The 16,627-nt window shown below is 38.3% G+C and overlaps 1 protein-coding gene across 1 annotated transcript in view; it reads left to right on the forward strand.

The window, feature by feature from the left end:
* The first annotated feature begins 3,455 nt into the window (after positions 1-3,455).
* Positions 3,456-16,627, forward strand: part of OGT (O-linked N-acetylglucosamine (GlcNAc) transferase) — a 23,697-nt gene continuing 10,525 nt past the window's right edge. The window contains exons 1-12 of the mRNA XM_009699113.1: positions 3,456-3,622; positions 4,743-4,986; positions 6,510-6,578; positions 9,567-9,683; positions 10,747-10,826; positions 12,240-12,435; positions 12,669-12,809; positions 13,028-13,128; positions 13,321-13,474; positions 13,575-13,676; positions 13,944-14,123; positions 15,392-15,550. Coding sequence (XP_009697415.1) covers positions 3,456-3,622; positions 4,743-4,986; positions 6,510-6,578; positions 9,567-9,683; positions 10,747-10,826; positions 12,240-12,435; positions 12,669-12,809; positions 13,028-13,128; positions 13,321-13,474; positions 13,575-13,676; positions 13,944-14,123; positions 15,392-15,550 — 1,710 coding nt within the window. The remainder of the gene's footprint in view (positions 3,623-4,742; positions 4,987-6,509; positions 6,579-9,566; positions 9,684-10,746; positions 10,827-12,239; positions 12,436-12,668; positions 12,810-13,027; positions 13,129-13,320; positions 13,475-13,574; positions 13,677-13,943; positions 14,124-15,391; positions 15,551-16,627) is intronic.

Consider the following 16,627-nt stretch of genomic DNA (forward strand, 5'->3'; position numbering starts at 1 on the left):
CCTGGAGCAGCGTGGCGCGGTTACTTGTTAGTGCGGTGCTTATCCGATTGTCAGGTGACTGCGGTTTTGTAGAGGACGAAGTAGGGTAAAAACCTGACCCAAAATGCACGTTGACTGGTCTAGAATTTCTCAAGAGCAGGTCTGTGGCATAGTGCAGAAGTACAGTGCTTTTCTGAGCTGTAAGATAGAGTGCTCTTGCTAAAAAAGAAAGATCCTGTCCTACATTTAGTTTACAGATCGAGAACTTGAGGGATGGGGGAAAGAAAAGAAGAAATATCACTTTCCGTGTAGAACAAGAAGAACAACTATTCTGGTTACTGAAAGGATGAAAGAACAACGCAGTTTTATCCCCCAGATTTTGGGGGATTTCTGTAACCAGAGGGAAGGAAGAGTATGAAAAGCCGAAACGATGTCTGGGAAAGGTAGGGAAAAAAATAGGATCTATGGAGAAAAAGATGAGATAGTAATGCAGAGATAGGAATGTAAAGGGAAATGGTAGTGATACAGAAGCGGAGATGGAGAGGCCAAGTGCTGCAGTATGGTATTGTGTTGCTTCTCAGCTAGAACTGCGTGTCTGGTCAGCAGGGCTGCAGCATCCTCTTGCAGCCTTGATCTGTGGAGGTGAAAAGAACATGTGCACTCTTGGGGAGAGTCCTATGCTCCTCCTCACCACCTCTTCCCGGGTGGAGGTGGCAACTGCTCTTGTCTGGGCCTAGATTTTATCTAAATGAGGTTGCGTATGAGCATATGTTAAGTGCTTAGGATGTTATTTCGGGAAAGAAAATGGCCGTGGGTACATTTGTGATAGTTTTGTGTGGGGTTTCTGTTTTGCTTGTATTTTGTAGAAGTCTCAGGAAAGGTCATTGTCATAGCATGTACTAGACTTTTTCAAGGTCATAGTTAAAGCGTGTAGCACGAGTTAGCCTAGGTACATAAATTAATGTATGCAAGACTTGATAAGGAGTTCTTCTGCCTATGACTCTTCACTGCAATTGTTTTCTTTAGAAACGGATTCAGTGAGCAACCGTTGATTGCTCTGTTATGGATTCTTGGAGTTGTAGAACTTTTCTTCCAGCCAACTTTCTATTAAAAGTTTACCTCATTTAGAACTTTGTGGTATAGCTGTCCACTTCCTGCTTTTCGATGACCTTCGCAAGGATCATTGCTAAAATACTTGTGTGGAGGTAGATGACTGGCTTTTTTACACTGATTGGTTTGCTTTATCTCTTTGGGCGGGGATTGTTTTGTGAAGAGGCTTGGTAAACGAAAGAAAACTTTCATATTTCACTTACTTTGTTGCTTTTGTTAGTAGCTCTTATTCCTAGGTGTTAAATGCAGTATTTCTGCACTGCCTTCTCTCTTGCCCTGGGAGTTGCAACTTCAGTTTCACTTTTTGCTTAAGTAGGCAAAATGTAGCATTTAGACAACAGTTGGAAGCTGCTTTCCCAGTGGTCATAAGAATTTGTCTAAACTTTTTGGGTGTGGTGTGTGGTTTGGTTTTTTTTTTTGCTTTAGCTTTGAAATTTAATAACACCATTGGAATTTATTTGAAGAAATAGTTATTCAGTTAGGTCCATGGGACACAGTCTTCCTCTACCCAGCTTCCCTATGTTTGTGCCATCAGCAGAACTTGAAAATACACCGACTGCCAGAGATGCTAAATCTATGTGGTTGTTAACGGCAGGAGGAGGGAGTGAGGAACAGTGTGTTGGTACTCCGGTATTACCATTACTGTCAGCACCTTGCACTTTCATAAATGGTGCTGTCATTCTCACGTTGAGTAACAGTTGTATCTGTTTGTTGCCAGTAGGTTTAATCAGGTACTGAAGTCCACTTTTCCCTTAGTCAGGGTTTGGAAAACTATTAAGCTAGGCTCCTAGAAAACAGAAATCTAATCTGGATGAAGATACTTGGTTAGTAATTTGTCAAGTATCTGAAAGCAAGTAGCTTTGCTAGTTCCAGCTTACTATGAAACAGTTAAAGTTTTTAGCACTGACAGAGACAATATACTATCTGGAAAAACAACTTCAGTTAACATCATGTAGTATTTGCAACTGTATCTTCAAAACCTGCTACTGCTAAAAAAGCAATTTTGAAAAGAACTGAAATAATTTACATCAATACCAGTTTCATAAAATGAACATTAGGTAATTGCCTAATCTCTTTGTGGTTATTTTGCTAGTTCTCACAAAAGAATTAAAGAGTCTCAGAGGATTTTTGTAGTACCTAACTGCAAAACTATGTGTACTCGGATATTGAGGTGCTTCCTTGTATTAGGAAGGATATATCTGTTTCATTTAAATTCAAAATTGTAAAACTCTGTAGGCCTAGGTGGGAAGTGTTTCATGAATGGAATTAAGTGACTGCAGAGTACTAGAAATGCTGGATTTCAGGAGGAAAAATGAGAGATACTTGCAGTAAACAAACCTTTTAATAGTAAGAGTAGTTGGTGCAAAGACAGGATTTGAAGGCCAATACTTCTTTCTAGGATGAAGAGTTGTGGTTTTTTCCAAGGTGCACTTGTCTGTATTTTAATACAGAACTGTGCTTTGTAAGAAATTTTATTTACCTTTCACAGTTAAGGTGGTTTTGTGTAAAACAGGTGGTGTTTTATTTAAGTATTTTGTTCTCCACAATCGTATCTTAAATACTAAAACCATTTTGATGCTCCTATTCCAGCTAAGCTTCCAGAAGCAGTAACTCCTTTCCTGTACTCTGTCTGTTTAATGGTTCCTTCAGTTGGATAATCATCGAAGTGCGTGTTTGTCTCTCATCAGATATTGTTCCAAGGCCAATTTTGTTTTCTGTGAAGGAATTTTTACTCATTCTTGAGAATGTAGGAGTATAGAGGATTTAAGGAATGTTATGCATTGCCCTTTTTTTCTTTTTCTTTTTTTTTTTTTAAAAGGGCTTTCACTACTGGCACAGCAAAACTTCCTTTTTGTTCAAGCCCTTGGAAGTCTTTGTCTGCTGTCCTTCATTTCCCTATTAAGTTTTTAGAACTTGTTTTTAACACTACAAAGTATAAGATTTACATTCTTGGGAGAGAGTGAGGAGAGTCATTGTTCTGTTAGCAACACTTCTACTGTCATGAACCAAAGTACAATATCATGTCAGGAGTCTCTTTATATGTATTTTGGGTTAATGGAAAATGATTGACTTTCAGATATTCACAGTCCTTACAGTCTATGTGTTTCCTATTATTAGCTGATGAAGTCACAGACTTGTACAGATAATGTTACGAATATCATAGTAATAGGTTGGAGCATGAAGATGTGAGAGTTCAAACTGCCACATGCTGTAGTGTTTTATGTAATGTCAGACATTTTCATCCTTCAGTTGTGTACGCTTTTTTCACATTGTTTTATTTTGGTTTTTGTTTTTTTTCCCATTATCTAACTTTTTGTTTTCCCCCCCTTAAATGTTTTGGTGATTCTCCAGAACCAACGAAACGTATGCTTTCCTTCCAAGGGTTAGCGGAGTTGGCTCATCGTGAGTATCAGGCAGGAGACTTTGAAGCAGCAGAGAGACACTGCATGCAGCTTTGGAGACAAGAGCCTGATAATACTGGTGTGCTTTTATTACTATCGTCCATTCACTTCCAGTGTCGCAGATTGGACAGGTAGGAGACTTGAGATGTTCTGTCAAGCTTTCTTTATAATTTGCACCTCTAACAGTACTGAGCATAGCTGACAAAGTTCTGTTCTAACACTGATTTCTTTTTTTATCACTGAATGTAAATACTGACTAACTTCATGGCAGCAGTAAGGACTGGTCAAAAATAACATTCTTCCTTTTTGAGTTTTGTTGGGTAAGAGAAATACAAATTGGAATTGCTAGCTTTACAACAAACAACAGATCTTGCCATTATTTTCATGTAATATTGTACACATTAATATTGGAGTGTCAGCCAGGCTTGGGTGTACTGGAGGTATTTACATGTGTAAACAAAGGCTTTGGTTTGTTTATTCCACCGGCAGCATTGGGGGTCTGTGATTTTTTTTTTTTTTTTTTGTTTCAAGTTGCAAGACAGATTGTTTGCTGCAAAATGGCATGATCAGTTAAGGATTTTTGTCATCTGAAAGTTACCTCTATATTCTTTCTGCTTCCCTGTTCCTGATCTTGCTTTCTGTGCCTCAAGCATTTTGAACTTTACTTGTTCTACCTGTAAATCTGTGTGTGCTGGTGAAGGAAGTTAGAACTTTTGACTGAGATTGATTTTATGTAGGCTTCTGAATGAGGTTGTAATAACAATTCAGATACGGGAAAATAAAATGAGGGAAGGATACAACAGAATTTTACATTTATGTCTGTCAGCTATGTCCTGCTTCTTGAAAAGAGTATCAAGTGGAACATTGCTTAAAGCGTACAGATGTTAGAAGAGACTTCACAGGATTTCTGTAGTGTTTTCTCAAAGTGTGTTGAGTTCAGGTTTGATGAAGTGACTTGAACCCTCCTGATTGTAAATGAGAGTTGTCTTTCTTTAGTAGAATCTAAAGCAGGAGCTTAAGCTAGGAGAATCTAAACGTACAAGACAGCTCGGTAAGTCTAGATTGTTGGCTGTATGTTTGGCTCACTTAAGCATGAATGTTCATTAGGTAACTAGGTAAACAGGCAAACACTGAAAGTCAAGGGTGGGGTTTTTTGGTTGTGTTTTGGTTTTTTGTTGTTGTTTGTTTGGTTTGTGGTTTGGTTGGTTTTGGTTTTTTTTTTTAATTGAAAACTTCTCTAATTTTCTCCAGGTCTGCTCACTTCAGCACTTTGGCTATTAAACAGAATCCACTGTTGGCTGAAGCCTACTCGAATCTAGGCAATGTGTACAAGGAACGTGGACAACTACAAGAAGCAATTGAACATTATAGACATGCCCTACGCCTCAAACCAGATTTCATTGATGGATATATTAATTTGGCTGCTGCGCTGGTAGCTGCAGGTGATATGGAAGGAGCAGTACAGGCATATGTGTCTGCCCTTCAGTACAACCCTGTAAGTAATACTTTATTTTATAGAAGAACTCCATACTTCACTATTGGCCCAGGGCACACAAATAGCAGGTTTCAAAGAACAAACAAGTGATAACCCTTCCCTCTAGGCTGTACGCCATAAACTTAATGGTCTACTTGATACTTTTCTTAAGGATGTTCTGTCACAAGAAGTTTTATATTGCAATACACTAAGGGCTGCTGGTTGCATACTTATCTGTATTGAGATAACAGAAAAGCAAGGAATATTTTTTTTTTCCCCTGAAGTCAGAAGTTTCAGTGAATAACATCATAATTAGTTTTGCGTGCTTTAAGGCAGTGTTATTACAGTGAGAGAATCACTGCTCAGACTTGAATGTGAGGTCTTGAAAAATCGTCAAGTATTGCTTTATCACTAAGTCAGAAATTTCTTGGTGATGAGAGTTTCCTTGGTTAGATTTCCGCTGTGGATGGGTTTACGGAAGCATCATTTTTATGTTCTGTAGGCTGAAACTGAGTATCTGTCTATAAGTGACTCTTATAAAAGAGATCTCATGTTTGGATTTTTGTTGTAACTATCTTGAATTGACGTTTTTAGTAAACAGTATATCAAATGGCTATCTTTTATTTATTTTGCATCATAAATAATTTGTATAGTACTACTCAGCATGATGAAGGTATCTGCTTGCTATTTGGTCATACATTTTGTCAAAAAAAACCTTATATGCAGCATCGGTCTGGTGTGCATATATCCTTTTTCCTTTAGAATAGCAAATGCAAACCCAGTCCAACAAGAGCTCAGAATATTGTTTCACTGTGTTCTTCAGTCTAGGTGAACTTGTCTAACCTACTATGCTAGGTAGTGTGTCTAGTGGAGTTTATGCACTGGTTAGAAATACTGTAAGATGGTATTTTCTTACAGGAGTTGAGTTTTGTTTAGGTTAGAAACTTCTTTTGTTAGTGTTGACAAAAATGTCCTACTTCTCTGTGGTCTTTACTGCTAGATAATGCAGTTGCCTGTGCTGTGGTTACAAATGAAAGAACAAGAACATGTGGCAAGGCTGTTGAAAATGGGTGGGTTACTGGGGAAAAGCAAGAATAAAAACTGCTTTGGGGATACAGGAAGCAAAATCACTATATATAATCTATTTAAAAGCCATAATGGCAATGGCATAAGTTAAGAATACAGATTTGTAGTCATACTTTTAAAAAAAAAAAGGAGGCTTCAAATACTTGCATGTGACAAGAACTTAGGCTGCTTGCAGGGAGGGGCAGTTATTTTTGGTTTTATATTTCTGTATGAGGAGGAATTGTATGAAATATTACTTTCTTCATACTTCTTTATGGTTATATTTTTACAGCAGTAGTATCAGTAAGGTTATCTGTTGACTGTAATGTTAGGTCAAGAAAAATAATTTACATTTGTGATGTGTTTATTAAGAATTTGAAAAACTGTAGAGGACTGGGGTGTTCCTTTGCAAGTTGTCTGTTGAAGACCTTTGGGGTGTCTGAAGTCCTGAAGCTGATAGTGTGACTTTGATTTTTCAGGACTTGTACTGTGTTCGTAGTGACCTGGGGAACCTGCTCAAAGCCCTGGGTCGCTTGGAAGAAGCCAAGGTAGGTGTTGGGTAGAATACATGTAAACGTCAGTGTTTTGAAAATTTGAACTTTGCACCAAGTCTTCAAATCTGCGTTGATCTACAGACAGTCTGAGAAACTGCTGAAAACTGAAGGCACTGAAACACCCCAGAGTAGTTGCAGGGCAAGATGTGGCATGTCCATGTTTAAAAGTTGGTTTAAGTCAAGAAATGGAACATTACCAAGCCTTTCTGCTGAACTAGACTATCTGATACCATTCTGAAGTATCGGGCAGGGGCTCCATCATGCTCTTATCTGGAAATAAGTAACAGTCCTTCAAATCTGAGGCTTGCCTGCTGGTGCCAAGCAGAGAGCCTGTGGTTAGCTCGAGATCCCTGTACGATGCAGGTGCTATTGAAAATGCTGCTCTTCTAAAGTCCTTTGTGGCTTGTAAGTGGAGAAGAAACTTATCCAAATGTTACCTTGTAATATTGGCTTTTAAAGATTTTTATTCTTTTAACTTTTCCCTTCCCTTGATAGTGGAAGAAAGGCTAGTAAATGATCAATAGCTGCAGTATGTGAACCCCCCGAATATCTTTTCTTCATGTCTTCCCTCTCCCCTCCCCCAAAATAAAGAAATCAGAAGGACAAAGCTGGTTTGTTTGGGAAATGAACTGATCGAAAGAAAACTTGCTGTAGTGGAAAGGTGGCTTCTAGCAGTCTTGTGTTTCCTAAACTGAGAATTTGAACACCAAGATGAGTTTAAAATTCTTGGCATGGTAAAAGTTGGATTGCACAAAGAAATTGTCTTGTTACAAGCCACCTTACGCGTCCGCGCTGCAGGGGTGAGGAGTGTGGAGAAATCGGAAACACTCTGGACTCCACGTCTGTCACTCCAAGCCCCACGCGCATGCTAAAAAGTGGAGTGTATGAACAGCGTAGCTGTCTGTTTGGCTGCAGCACCATTTGGGGAGGGTTATGATCTTTATGGGGTAGTGGGAGCATAGGTTCAAAGTTCATTGTTTTTTTTTATTTCTCTTAACAACTTGGATGTGTGTACCATCCTAGGGCAGCCTAATTGATTTGGTCAGATCCAGGTTGAAAATATTTTGTTGCAGCATTTACGGTTTGAACAGTCTTTGAGACACTTGGTTCTCAGCCCACCAAGCGGACAGCTAACATGAATTGCACTTCACTGCAGCTTTAGTGTGACTGGTATAGGCCAAGACACTGCGCCTGCCTTAGGTTGCTGACTTCTTTGTTTCAGAGCTCTGGAGACACCTAGTTTGAAAGTGTTATTCCGTTTTGTGAGAACTTAATAAACGAGGAAAAACATCTTGAGTAATTGCAATGTGTTTCTTTGGTTATCAGTCCATTTGAAAGATCAAGCCAGCAGATTCCTTACAGTTTGAACTAAAATTTAATTTCTTTGTAGATATTTCAGAGCCTTTCTTCCAAAAAAAAAAAAAGTCCCTGCTGTATGCAATTGCCCTGATTAACCCTCTCCCTTCTGCATGTCTCCCTTGTTACAGACAGATTGTCCTCATTCCCATGTGTTAAGACATATCCAAAAAAATGCAATTGCTTTGTTGAACTCTTACTAATGATCTTGTTTTATTTTCTCTCTTGTTTTTGGTTTTTCACCACTGATATTGTATTTAGAAGGTTTCAGGTGGGTGAAACCTCCTATTCCATGCGTAAGGTGCCTCGCTGAAGGGAGCTCGAGGCCTGGATCTAGGGCAGACACACACCTCCTCCTCCTCTTCCAGCAAGGAACGCACCGAAAAGTCACATGATGAGAAATATGGTAACGGGTTTGTAACTGCCACAGCAAAACCATTTGCCTCCATGCCTGAATCTTCTGTCTTGTGGCTTCAGAAACAGCTTAAAATATTTAATTACAAACAAGTAATGTAAGAATATTTTATACTAGTAGCCACAAATTCTTTCAAAGAAATAAAGTAAAAGTAAATTAAAATATTTTTAAAAGAAATAATTGGAGATAGTTAATAGTAAAAGCTTCTAACTCTTCTGGTTGTTCATTTTTTTCCTTTTTTCTTCTTTGTTTGGATTGCAGCGTTCTGCTCTTCTGATGATGCGCTGTGATCCTGCAGTAGCGCAAAGGCTGCGCAGCGGTAACGCGCATTGCGTGCGATTAAGCCCTCGTGAACGGTTGACTAGATGATTAATCTCTGATTGGGTGACTGCCCAAGCTCCAGGCTGTAGCCTTTTGGATAAAATTGGGTTGTAACGCATTTAGAGTCCAGACATCAAATTTAGTATGTGAGTTTCTGTATGGGCCTGTCTGGTAGATTAATGATTCTGGTTGGCCGTTCACTGGACCTAGGGGCATTCAATATAGCAAAGCAGTTCGCAGCGATAGCGTGGCGCCGTGCTGTTTAGGATGCGCAGCGATTTCTTGCGCTTGCATTACAGGGACCTAAACCTTCATGCAATCCTGTCATTTGAGGTTTTGAAGCTGCAGATGATTGAATGCATTTGAAGAAGCTGGGAAACAAGATAGGGATTGGTTGTGTCATCTCACTTGACAAGGACAGTTAAAACCAAAGAATGGCTTCTTTTTCAGTAGTTTTTCTAATTTTTTTTAAAGTAATTTCTATCTGTTCTAGAATATTTCACAATTTAATTTTATTTCACAGCAAAGTTGTTTTTACAGGCTGATTTTTTTTGTTGTTGTTTTTTTACACACTTTGGGGTGCCAGATATTTCCGCTGAACTACTTGAGTTGTTTCTGAGTTGGTTTCTGTGGTGACCTTGTGTCTAAAGGCATATTCATTTGTTATCAGCATAACTGAAAAATGGTGGGCTTGCACCTGGGTTTTGGTTTTGCGCTGGCGCAGGATCAACAACAGTTTGCAGCGCATTAGTTTTGGCGCAAGCTAGCCTATACTGCAGGGTCACTTTTGGCTGGTTAGAGAAGGCATACTAACAATTATTTTTTCTCATTTTTTTTCTTTTTACAAATATTCCCCATCCCTTGTATCTCTCTTCTTTAACTGTTCCAAGGCCTGTTACTTAAAAGCAATTGAGACTCAACCAAACTTTGCAGTGGCTTGGAGTAATCTTGGCTGTGTTTTCAATGCCCAAGGAGAAATTTGGCTTGCAATTCATCACTTTGAAAAGGTAACTATCTAAGCCAGTCAGCTTCACTGCTAGAGATTTTAATGTACCTACCATTGTGTGCTTGTAGATGATGGAAATATTTTGATCAGCAGAGAATTTCTTATGGTCCTGTTAGTTGACATTCTATGTTAATTTTTACTTCCTGATATTTCAGACTGCCTGTATGCCACTAGAGAGATATGTTTAGAATTGCCCTAAGGACTTCACACACAAGTCAAATATAAGAAAATTCATTCAGTTGTTTTACAGTCCTTTTCCAGAATAAATTTTTTTAAAATCTGATGTGTTGGGAATAATGTTTTACATGTTTTGTGTGTGAGAGGGAGAAACCACTTTCTGCTTAAAATCATTTTCCATTATGATTTTGTTTTAGGTATTACTGTCCTTTGAGAAACTGAGGAGAACAATTCTAAGTGACGTACTAATTCCTCTTCTCCAGGATTATTTTTCACCACTATTGTTTCAGACTTCTCATTTTAGCTAGTTTTCTGATACTTTCTAGTTAGTATCTAGTTAGCATCTTAATTCAATTTGTACTCATTTCATCTGTTTTCTTTTAGTTAAGTGACTACTGAAAAAAAAAAACACATGATGTATTTGCTCTTTTCTCCCTCTTGTGAAACTCTCTTTGTTTTCCTGGACTGCTAAAGTTTTAAAGTACTGTCTTATTTTGCAGTAGATAAAGAATACGGATCAGGTTTTTCAGGGTTTTCTTTCCTAAAAACAAATTGAAGACAGCATAGGATGGGTAGGCAGGAGTGTTAAGTATCATCAGACTAACATGAAATAAATGTTTAACACGTTATTCTGCAGTAGTTGCAACTGAGTAGGTAAGCAAATTAATAAATTTGAAGGTAGTGTATGCTGTTGTTCCTACAGGTAAATAACTTCAATGCTGTCTGATTTATATAACTTTTTTTTCCTTTCTTACTAGGTTATTGATAAAGTCTTAGATGCTTACAGATTGTGTTTATCAAATTTTAAAAAAACCAAAACCAACTAGATTTCATAGAGAATGTTTCTGTCTTAATGCTCAAAACTGTTACTTAAAAAATATTTTCAGGCTGTAACACTTGACCCAAATTTTTTGGATGCTTACATCAATCTGGGAAATGTCCTGAAGGAGGCAAGGATATTTGACAGGTAAGCAGATAAGTACTGTCGCTCTATCAGACGTATCGAGATACAAATTAGGTTACTGATGTAAAATCTCTTCAGACAGTATGACAGTGACTTCTACTGTAAGCTAAGCAAGCGAGTGGCTTTGAACTGCATACAGAGCAGGTTACTGGAATAAAAAAAAAATAGTCCTATGGAATGTATTCTGTTGTTAACTTTCTTGTACTTTAAATGTTAAAAATGAGAGTTTCTGCAAGTACTGATGAAAATAGATTTGCAATTAAGACTGGGGATGGATAAAGATAAGATGTCCAAAAAAGGCACGAATCCTTGAGTTCTCTGTTTTCATTATGTGATTCAGGACATAATCTACAAGTGTGTCTCTTCTTAAAATTTTCCTTCTACGTAAGACAGGAGGAAGTGCTGAAATTCAGCTAAGCATCTGACTGAATATTCTGTATTATGTGTCGACATCATGTTACTGCATTGGGTTGCAGTGCTGTTGCTGTCTTCCTGAACTAACTTGTTTTGCGACCTCTAATCTGATACATGAATCTTTGTTTCTGGAAGAAGATCCAGGCTGTGTTGTTTATGTGCAGTGTATCATATTGCATCATTAATTGGATTATAGTTTCTGGTGGCTGTGGTTTGTGGCTCCAAATTTAATAAAAGCTTGCAGGGAACAGGTTAATTATTCTAACTAGTTACATTGCTCACAGTGTAAATCATTGAGTGATTTCTGTTTTAACCACCAATTGATGGGCCAAACGGACATGTTTCCTCATTTTAGACTTTATATCAGCTTTTTGAGAATTTACTTACTACATATACTGCTGTGATTCTTCTAGAAATCAGATTTGAATACATCAATCATACAGTGCTATAGGGGCATATAATTAATCTCACTTTTGAACAAAGTGAAGTTTGAAGTATAAGCAAAGCATGATACATATGTTAGGTTAGCGGAGAGGATAAAGACAGGTAATAATATGATACAGTTTTATTATTACAATTGAATAATAAACTGGGGAAAAAAAAACAGAGCGAAGGTCTCATGCATATAGTAATGAAGAGTGTTTAAAAAAGGTAGACGAAAGCTTTACTTTTTGCAGAAGAGTTACGTTGATCACTATACAGCATCAGGTGAGAGGAAAACATTCCTGTTTTATGAAGGATTTCTTCTAGTCTGCTAGTCATTACAGAATTCAGCATAGCTTTAAAGTAACATGGATTATTATAATTCATCCCTTGATTGGACTTTAATTCAGGCAATACTCTTCAGTGTTTTCAGTAACGTCTTACAGGACGGATTTGTGTGTGCTAATAATACATATCCCTTGAAGTTTGGGTTTTTTTTTATGTAGGTTGTTTTTATCACCAAGGTAAATATAATTGCTGCTCCGTGTACGATTGTTTACCTTCTCTTTCTTGTTACAGAGCTGTAGCAGCATATCTACGAGCCTTGAGTTTGAGTCCAAATCACGCAGTTGTGCATGGCAACCTTGCCTGTGTGTATTACGAGCAAGGGCTAATAGACCTAGCAATAGACACCTACAGGAGGGCTATTGAACTACAACCCCACTTCCCTGACGCCTATTGTAACTTGGCCAACGCCTTGAAGGAGAAAGGCAGTGTAAGAAGTACTTCTTTTCCTTTTAAAAATTTTTAAAAGCACACTGAATGTTCTTTAGACACCAGGTGTCACCAACTTTATTAAGATCGGATGTTACCCTCATTTAGTTAGTCATAAGGAAGAACAACTCAGGAAATCTCCACCTTGAACCTGTTAAAAGTAATTGTATAATGACTTCTCATCAACAGTGCTGTTACAGTTATACCGTATTAACAGTATCCCTTTTTTTGAAGGTGGTAGAAGCAGAAGAATGCTACAATACAGCTCTTCGGCTTTGTCCCACGCATGCAGATTCTCTCAACAATCTAGCAAACATCAAACGGGAACAGGGGAATATTGAGGAAGCTGTCCGTCTTTATCGGAAGGCTCTTGAGGTACAGTTGAATGTGGTGAGGGAGAGAGGGGGAACTGAAGTGGGGAATGTGTAATATGACATAGGGTTTTTTTCCCCTCTCTGGTCATAAGTGGAGGAATGTCCACTCAGCCCTGAGCCATATTTAAAAAGTAAGAAATTAAGAAGTGTTTGGGGTTTTTTCATATGGTCTACTTGGGGCATTTGAGAGACAGATTCTACTTCTTTTTTTTTTTGCAGGTGTTTCCAGAGTTTGCTGCTGCACATTCAAATTTAGCAAGTGTTCTGCAGCAGCAAGGAAAGTTACAGGAAGCTCTCATGCATTACAAAGAGGCTATTAGGTAAATGGATACTCTCTGTAATAGTTCCAGCCTTTCATAACCGGAAAGTGCCATAGATTTATACAGAAAGTGACTTACAGTAGCGTATTTTTGGTTTGCAAAGCAACCATCTGAATTAAAAGTCTGGGTATGGTTTCTCATTGGAGGAGGAGGAATTTTTATTGTTCATGACATATTATCTTTATTTCTCAGAATCAGCCCCACATTTGCAGATGCTTATTCTAATATGGGAAATACTTTGAAGGAGATGCAGGATGTTCAAGGAGCTCTACAGTGCTACACCCGTGCCATTCAGATAAACCCAGCTTTTGCTGATGCCCACAGCAACTTGGCCTCTATTCACAAGGTAGCACATGGGAATGATTCACTCTCAGAGTATGGTGGGGCACTGTGAGTACTTACCCTGAGTGTATTTTTACCTGCTGAGTTATTTGTATGTTTTATAGGATTCAGGGAATATACCAGAAGCCATTGCCTCTTACCGCACTGCTCTGAAACTGAAACCTGATTTTCCAGATGCCTACTGCAACTTGGCCCACTGTTTGCAGGTGAGGAAGACAAGGCTTTGCCTGTAATTCTTAAGATTCCTCTGCATCAAATGCCAAGCTTGATCACCTCAACCAATCACTAACATAAATGTAAAGAGTAGACTTAAGTGTTAAATCAGTAGAGAAGATTACACAGTCATCAGCAGTAATTACTGAAGTTCTTGCTTCCATTTTTGGAAGAATCATTAGTCTCAACTTGTGAAATAATCTGATATAGATCAAAGGAAGCTGTTGTCCTAATATTCTTTTAATTTTTCCTTTTTCTAGATTGTCTGTGACTGGACAGACTATGATGAAAGAATGAAGAAGCTGGTTAGCATTGTAGCTGATCAGCTGGAGAAAAACAGACTGCCTTCTGTCCACCCACATCATAGCATGCTGTATCCCCTTTCTCACAGTTTTAGGAAGGCTATTGCTGAGAGACATGGAAATCTGTGTTTGGACAAGGTAGGAAGTTTTATACAGGCCAATTGTGATTGATATACTTAGTGGTTTTGCCTGTTCCTACTGAAAATCTAATACATAGTATTAGCCTTTGTAAGGTTGCTGAGTCACTGACTTGTAGAGACATAGGACATAGCATTACTCATCTAGTTTTGCAAAGTACATGTAGGAGACGTTTTGGAAAAGCAGAGTGAGTAAATTATTATTTCTTGACAGTAAAACAGATCCAGGCAGCTATGTGATAGTATTTCTCAAAATCTGGTCCTTTCCAGCGTATGTAGTGCTTGGAACCTGACCTTGTCTGTAGTGAATCCTTGCTGGAACGTGTGAGCTGTATGTTTGGCTCTGGGATTTCCAAATGCACTCACTTTAGTGTTGATGGCAGCAATGTCACAGAGGTGATGCATCACAGTAGGAAATACTTCAGTATTCATTGTGATTCTGTTTTGGAGTACTCCATGTACAGTAGAATAGATTCTTCCAAAAACATACTTTACTGTAACTACTTAATTGTGTGCCATTTCCATGAGACTGCGCAGCACCTCAAACCGCCAAAAGCGAGGTTGCAGTCGATGGCAAATTCTTTAACTAAAATGTGATGCAACTTCTTTTTCTCTTTAACCAGAGAGTCATAGCTGTTGAAACTTGTGAATGTTGAGACTGGCTGCTTGAGCCGATTGCCAGTTATGATTTAAAATATGCTGTCAGCCAGTGGAAGCGTCTGGTTAGCTAATGTAAAAATCTCAAACTTCAGAAGACAACACTTAGCTTTCAAACTGACTTGTCTTAATAGCCCGATAATCCTGTCAGTGATAATGACTACAAGCTGATGTCTGGAAAAGATGGTGAGCGTAAGAAAGCGTGCTGTGGTGCTTCATAGGAGTACTGTTCTGGTCACAACTGGCTTGTTGTTTGAGAAGTTCTTGCTCATAGGGTTGTGGTATCAGTATTTTTAATGATCAGGGGTGGAATACTTAAAAAATAAACTGGTAGAAAAGCAGAAATGTCAACTTGCAGTAGTGATGTCTGTCTTTATTTGGCTGAATGTTACGAGATGTCACATACCTACACAGTTTGTGGACATCATGCTTGGCTCCACTGGAATACATACAACACAGGTTTGAAACAACAGATGCCCACAGACCACTCACTTGAATGTGGGAATAAGGCTAATTCTACAAACTCGTGGGTTCTTTTTTTTTTTATCCCTCTGTTTAGCATTTGGCTTTGGTGCCTGAGTTTATAAACAGTTGTGTATGTTTTCTTGACAGATTAACGTTCTTCACAAGCCACCATATGAGCATCCCAAGGATTTAAAGGCCAGCGAAGGTCGACTTCGTATTGGCTATGTGAGCTCTGATTTTGGAAACCATCCAACCTCACACCTAATGCAGTCAATCCCAGGCATGCATAACCCAGACAAATTCGAGGTAAAAATGTAAATGGCATGCTTAAAGCTTTAAATATGGCTGGTTTTTGTTCACTCTCTTCTGCTGTTTTTTAATGCATTTTTCTCTGGGATACCTGAATCACAAACATGAACTTCAAATTGGTCTGGCTACTGCTTTTTCAAAAGGAAATAATACACTACACTTACTCCAGGAGGAGTATATACAGTTTAGCAATGCTAAAGACAGTCATGTCTATATTTGTTTGGGTGTCATGTTAAGGATTTGAGGCTGTAAATAGAACTAGTTCCCGGTTACTTTGCTTGCCCCATGACTGTTTAAATTGCCTTGGTTTTGAGCTCCAGTTTTCCAAGACATGAGAACTTGCTTATGTTTGTAAAGGATTGTAAGTCTTCCTTTCTTGCAATAGTGTTTTTTATTAATCTTTTTGGTTGGTTGGTTTTGGGCTTTTTTCCCCCTATCTTCTTGCTTTTTCTGGGTTGTAACGTCTTGTTGTAGTCTGAAATCCTTTTGGCAAAGCTGCATGCTTGAATAGTTATCAGAAGTGTGACTATGAAGCAGTTTCTTTCATGAAACAAATTGGTGGTCTGAGTATGTGAGGTGTGGGGAGAATATACCATTTAACCTTGAATCAGCTCAAGACAAAGGATAGCCTTTGTTCTGGATTTATAAAACTCTACAGAACTTCATTTAAATACTAAGTAGATGTTATCTATTATTTTACTAAAACCATGCTTTTGTCCTGCAAGGTAATAAATTCTCTGTGTATTGGTTCTATTTGTTCTATATCTATATATGCTAGGTTAGCTGAAGATGCCTGTTTACATAACGGGTCAACTTTGAGTTTCTCAGATACATTTACAGTTTCTCAATTGGAGAGAACTGGTCACTGTTTAAAGAATCTGTTAAAAAGCTTCTGCAAGGCTTAGCTTGTCTGCTCAACATGAGTCAGTTGTGATTCTCACTACTCACAAGTTCAAAAATGTCTTGTAAAAGGTGTTCTTAAGAATTTAATCATAGAATCACAGAACGGTTTGGTTGGAAGAGACCGTAAAGATCATCTAGTTCCAACCCCCCTGCCATGGGCAGGGACACCTT

This window comes from Cariama cristata, unplaced genomic scaffold, assembly GCF_000690535.1.
Source record: "Cariama cristata isolate BGI_N322 unplaced genomic scaffold, ASM69053v1 scaffold16834, whole genome shotgun sequence".
NCBI lineage: Eukaryota > Metazoa > Chordata > Aves > Cariamiformes > Cariamidae > Cariama > Cariama cristata.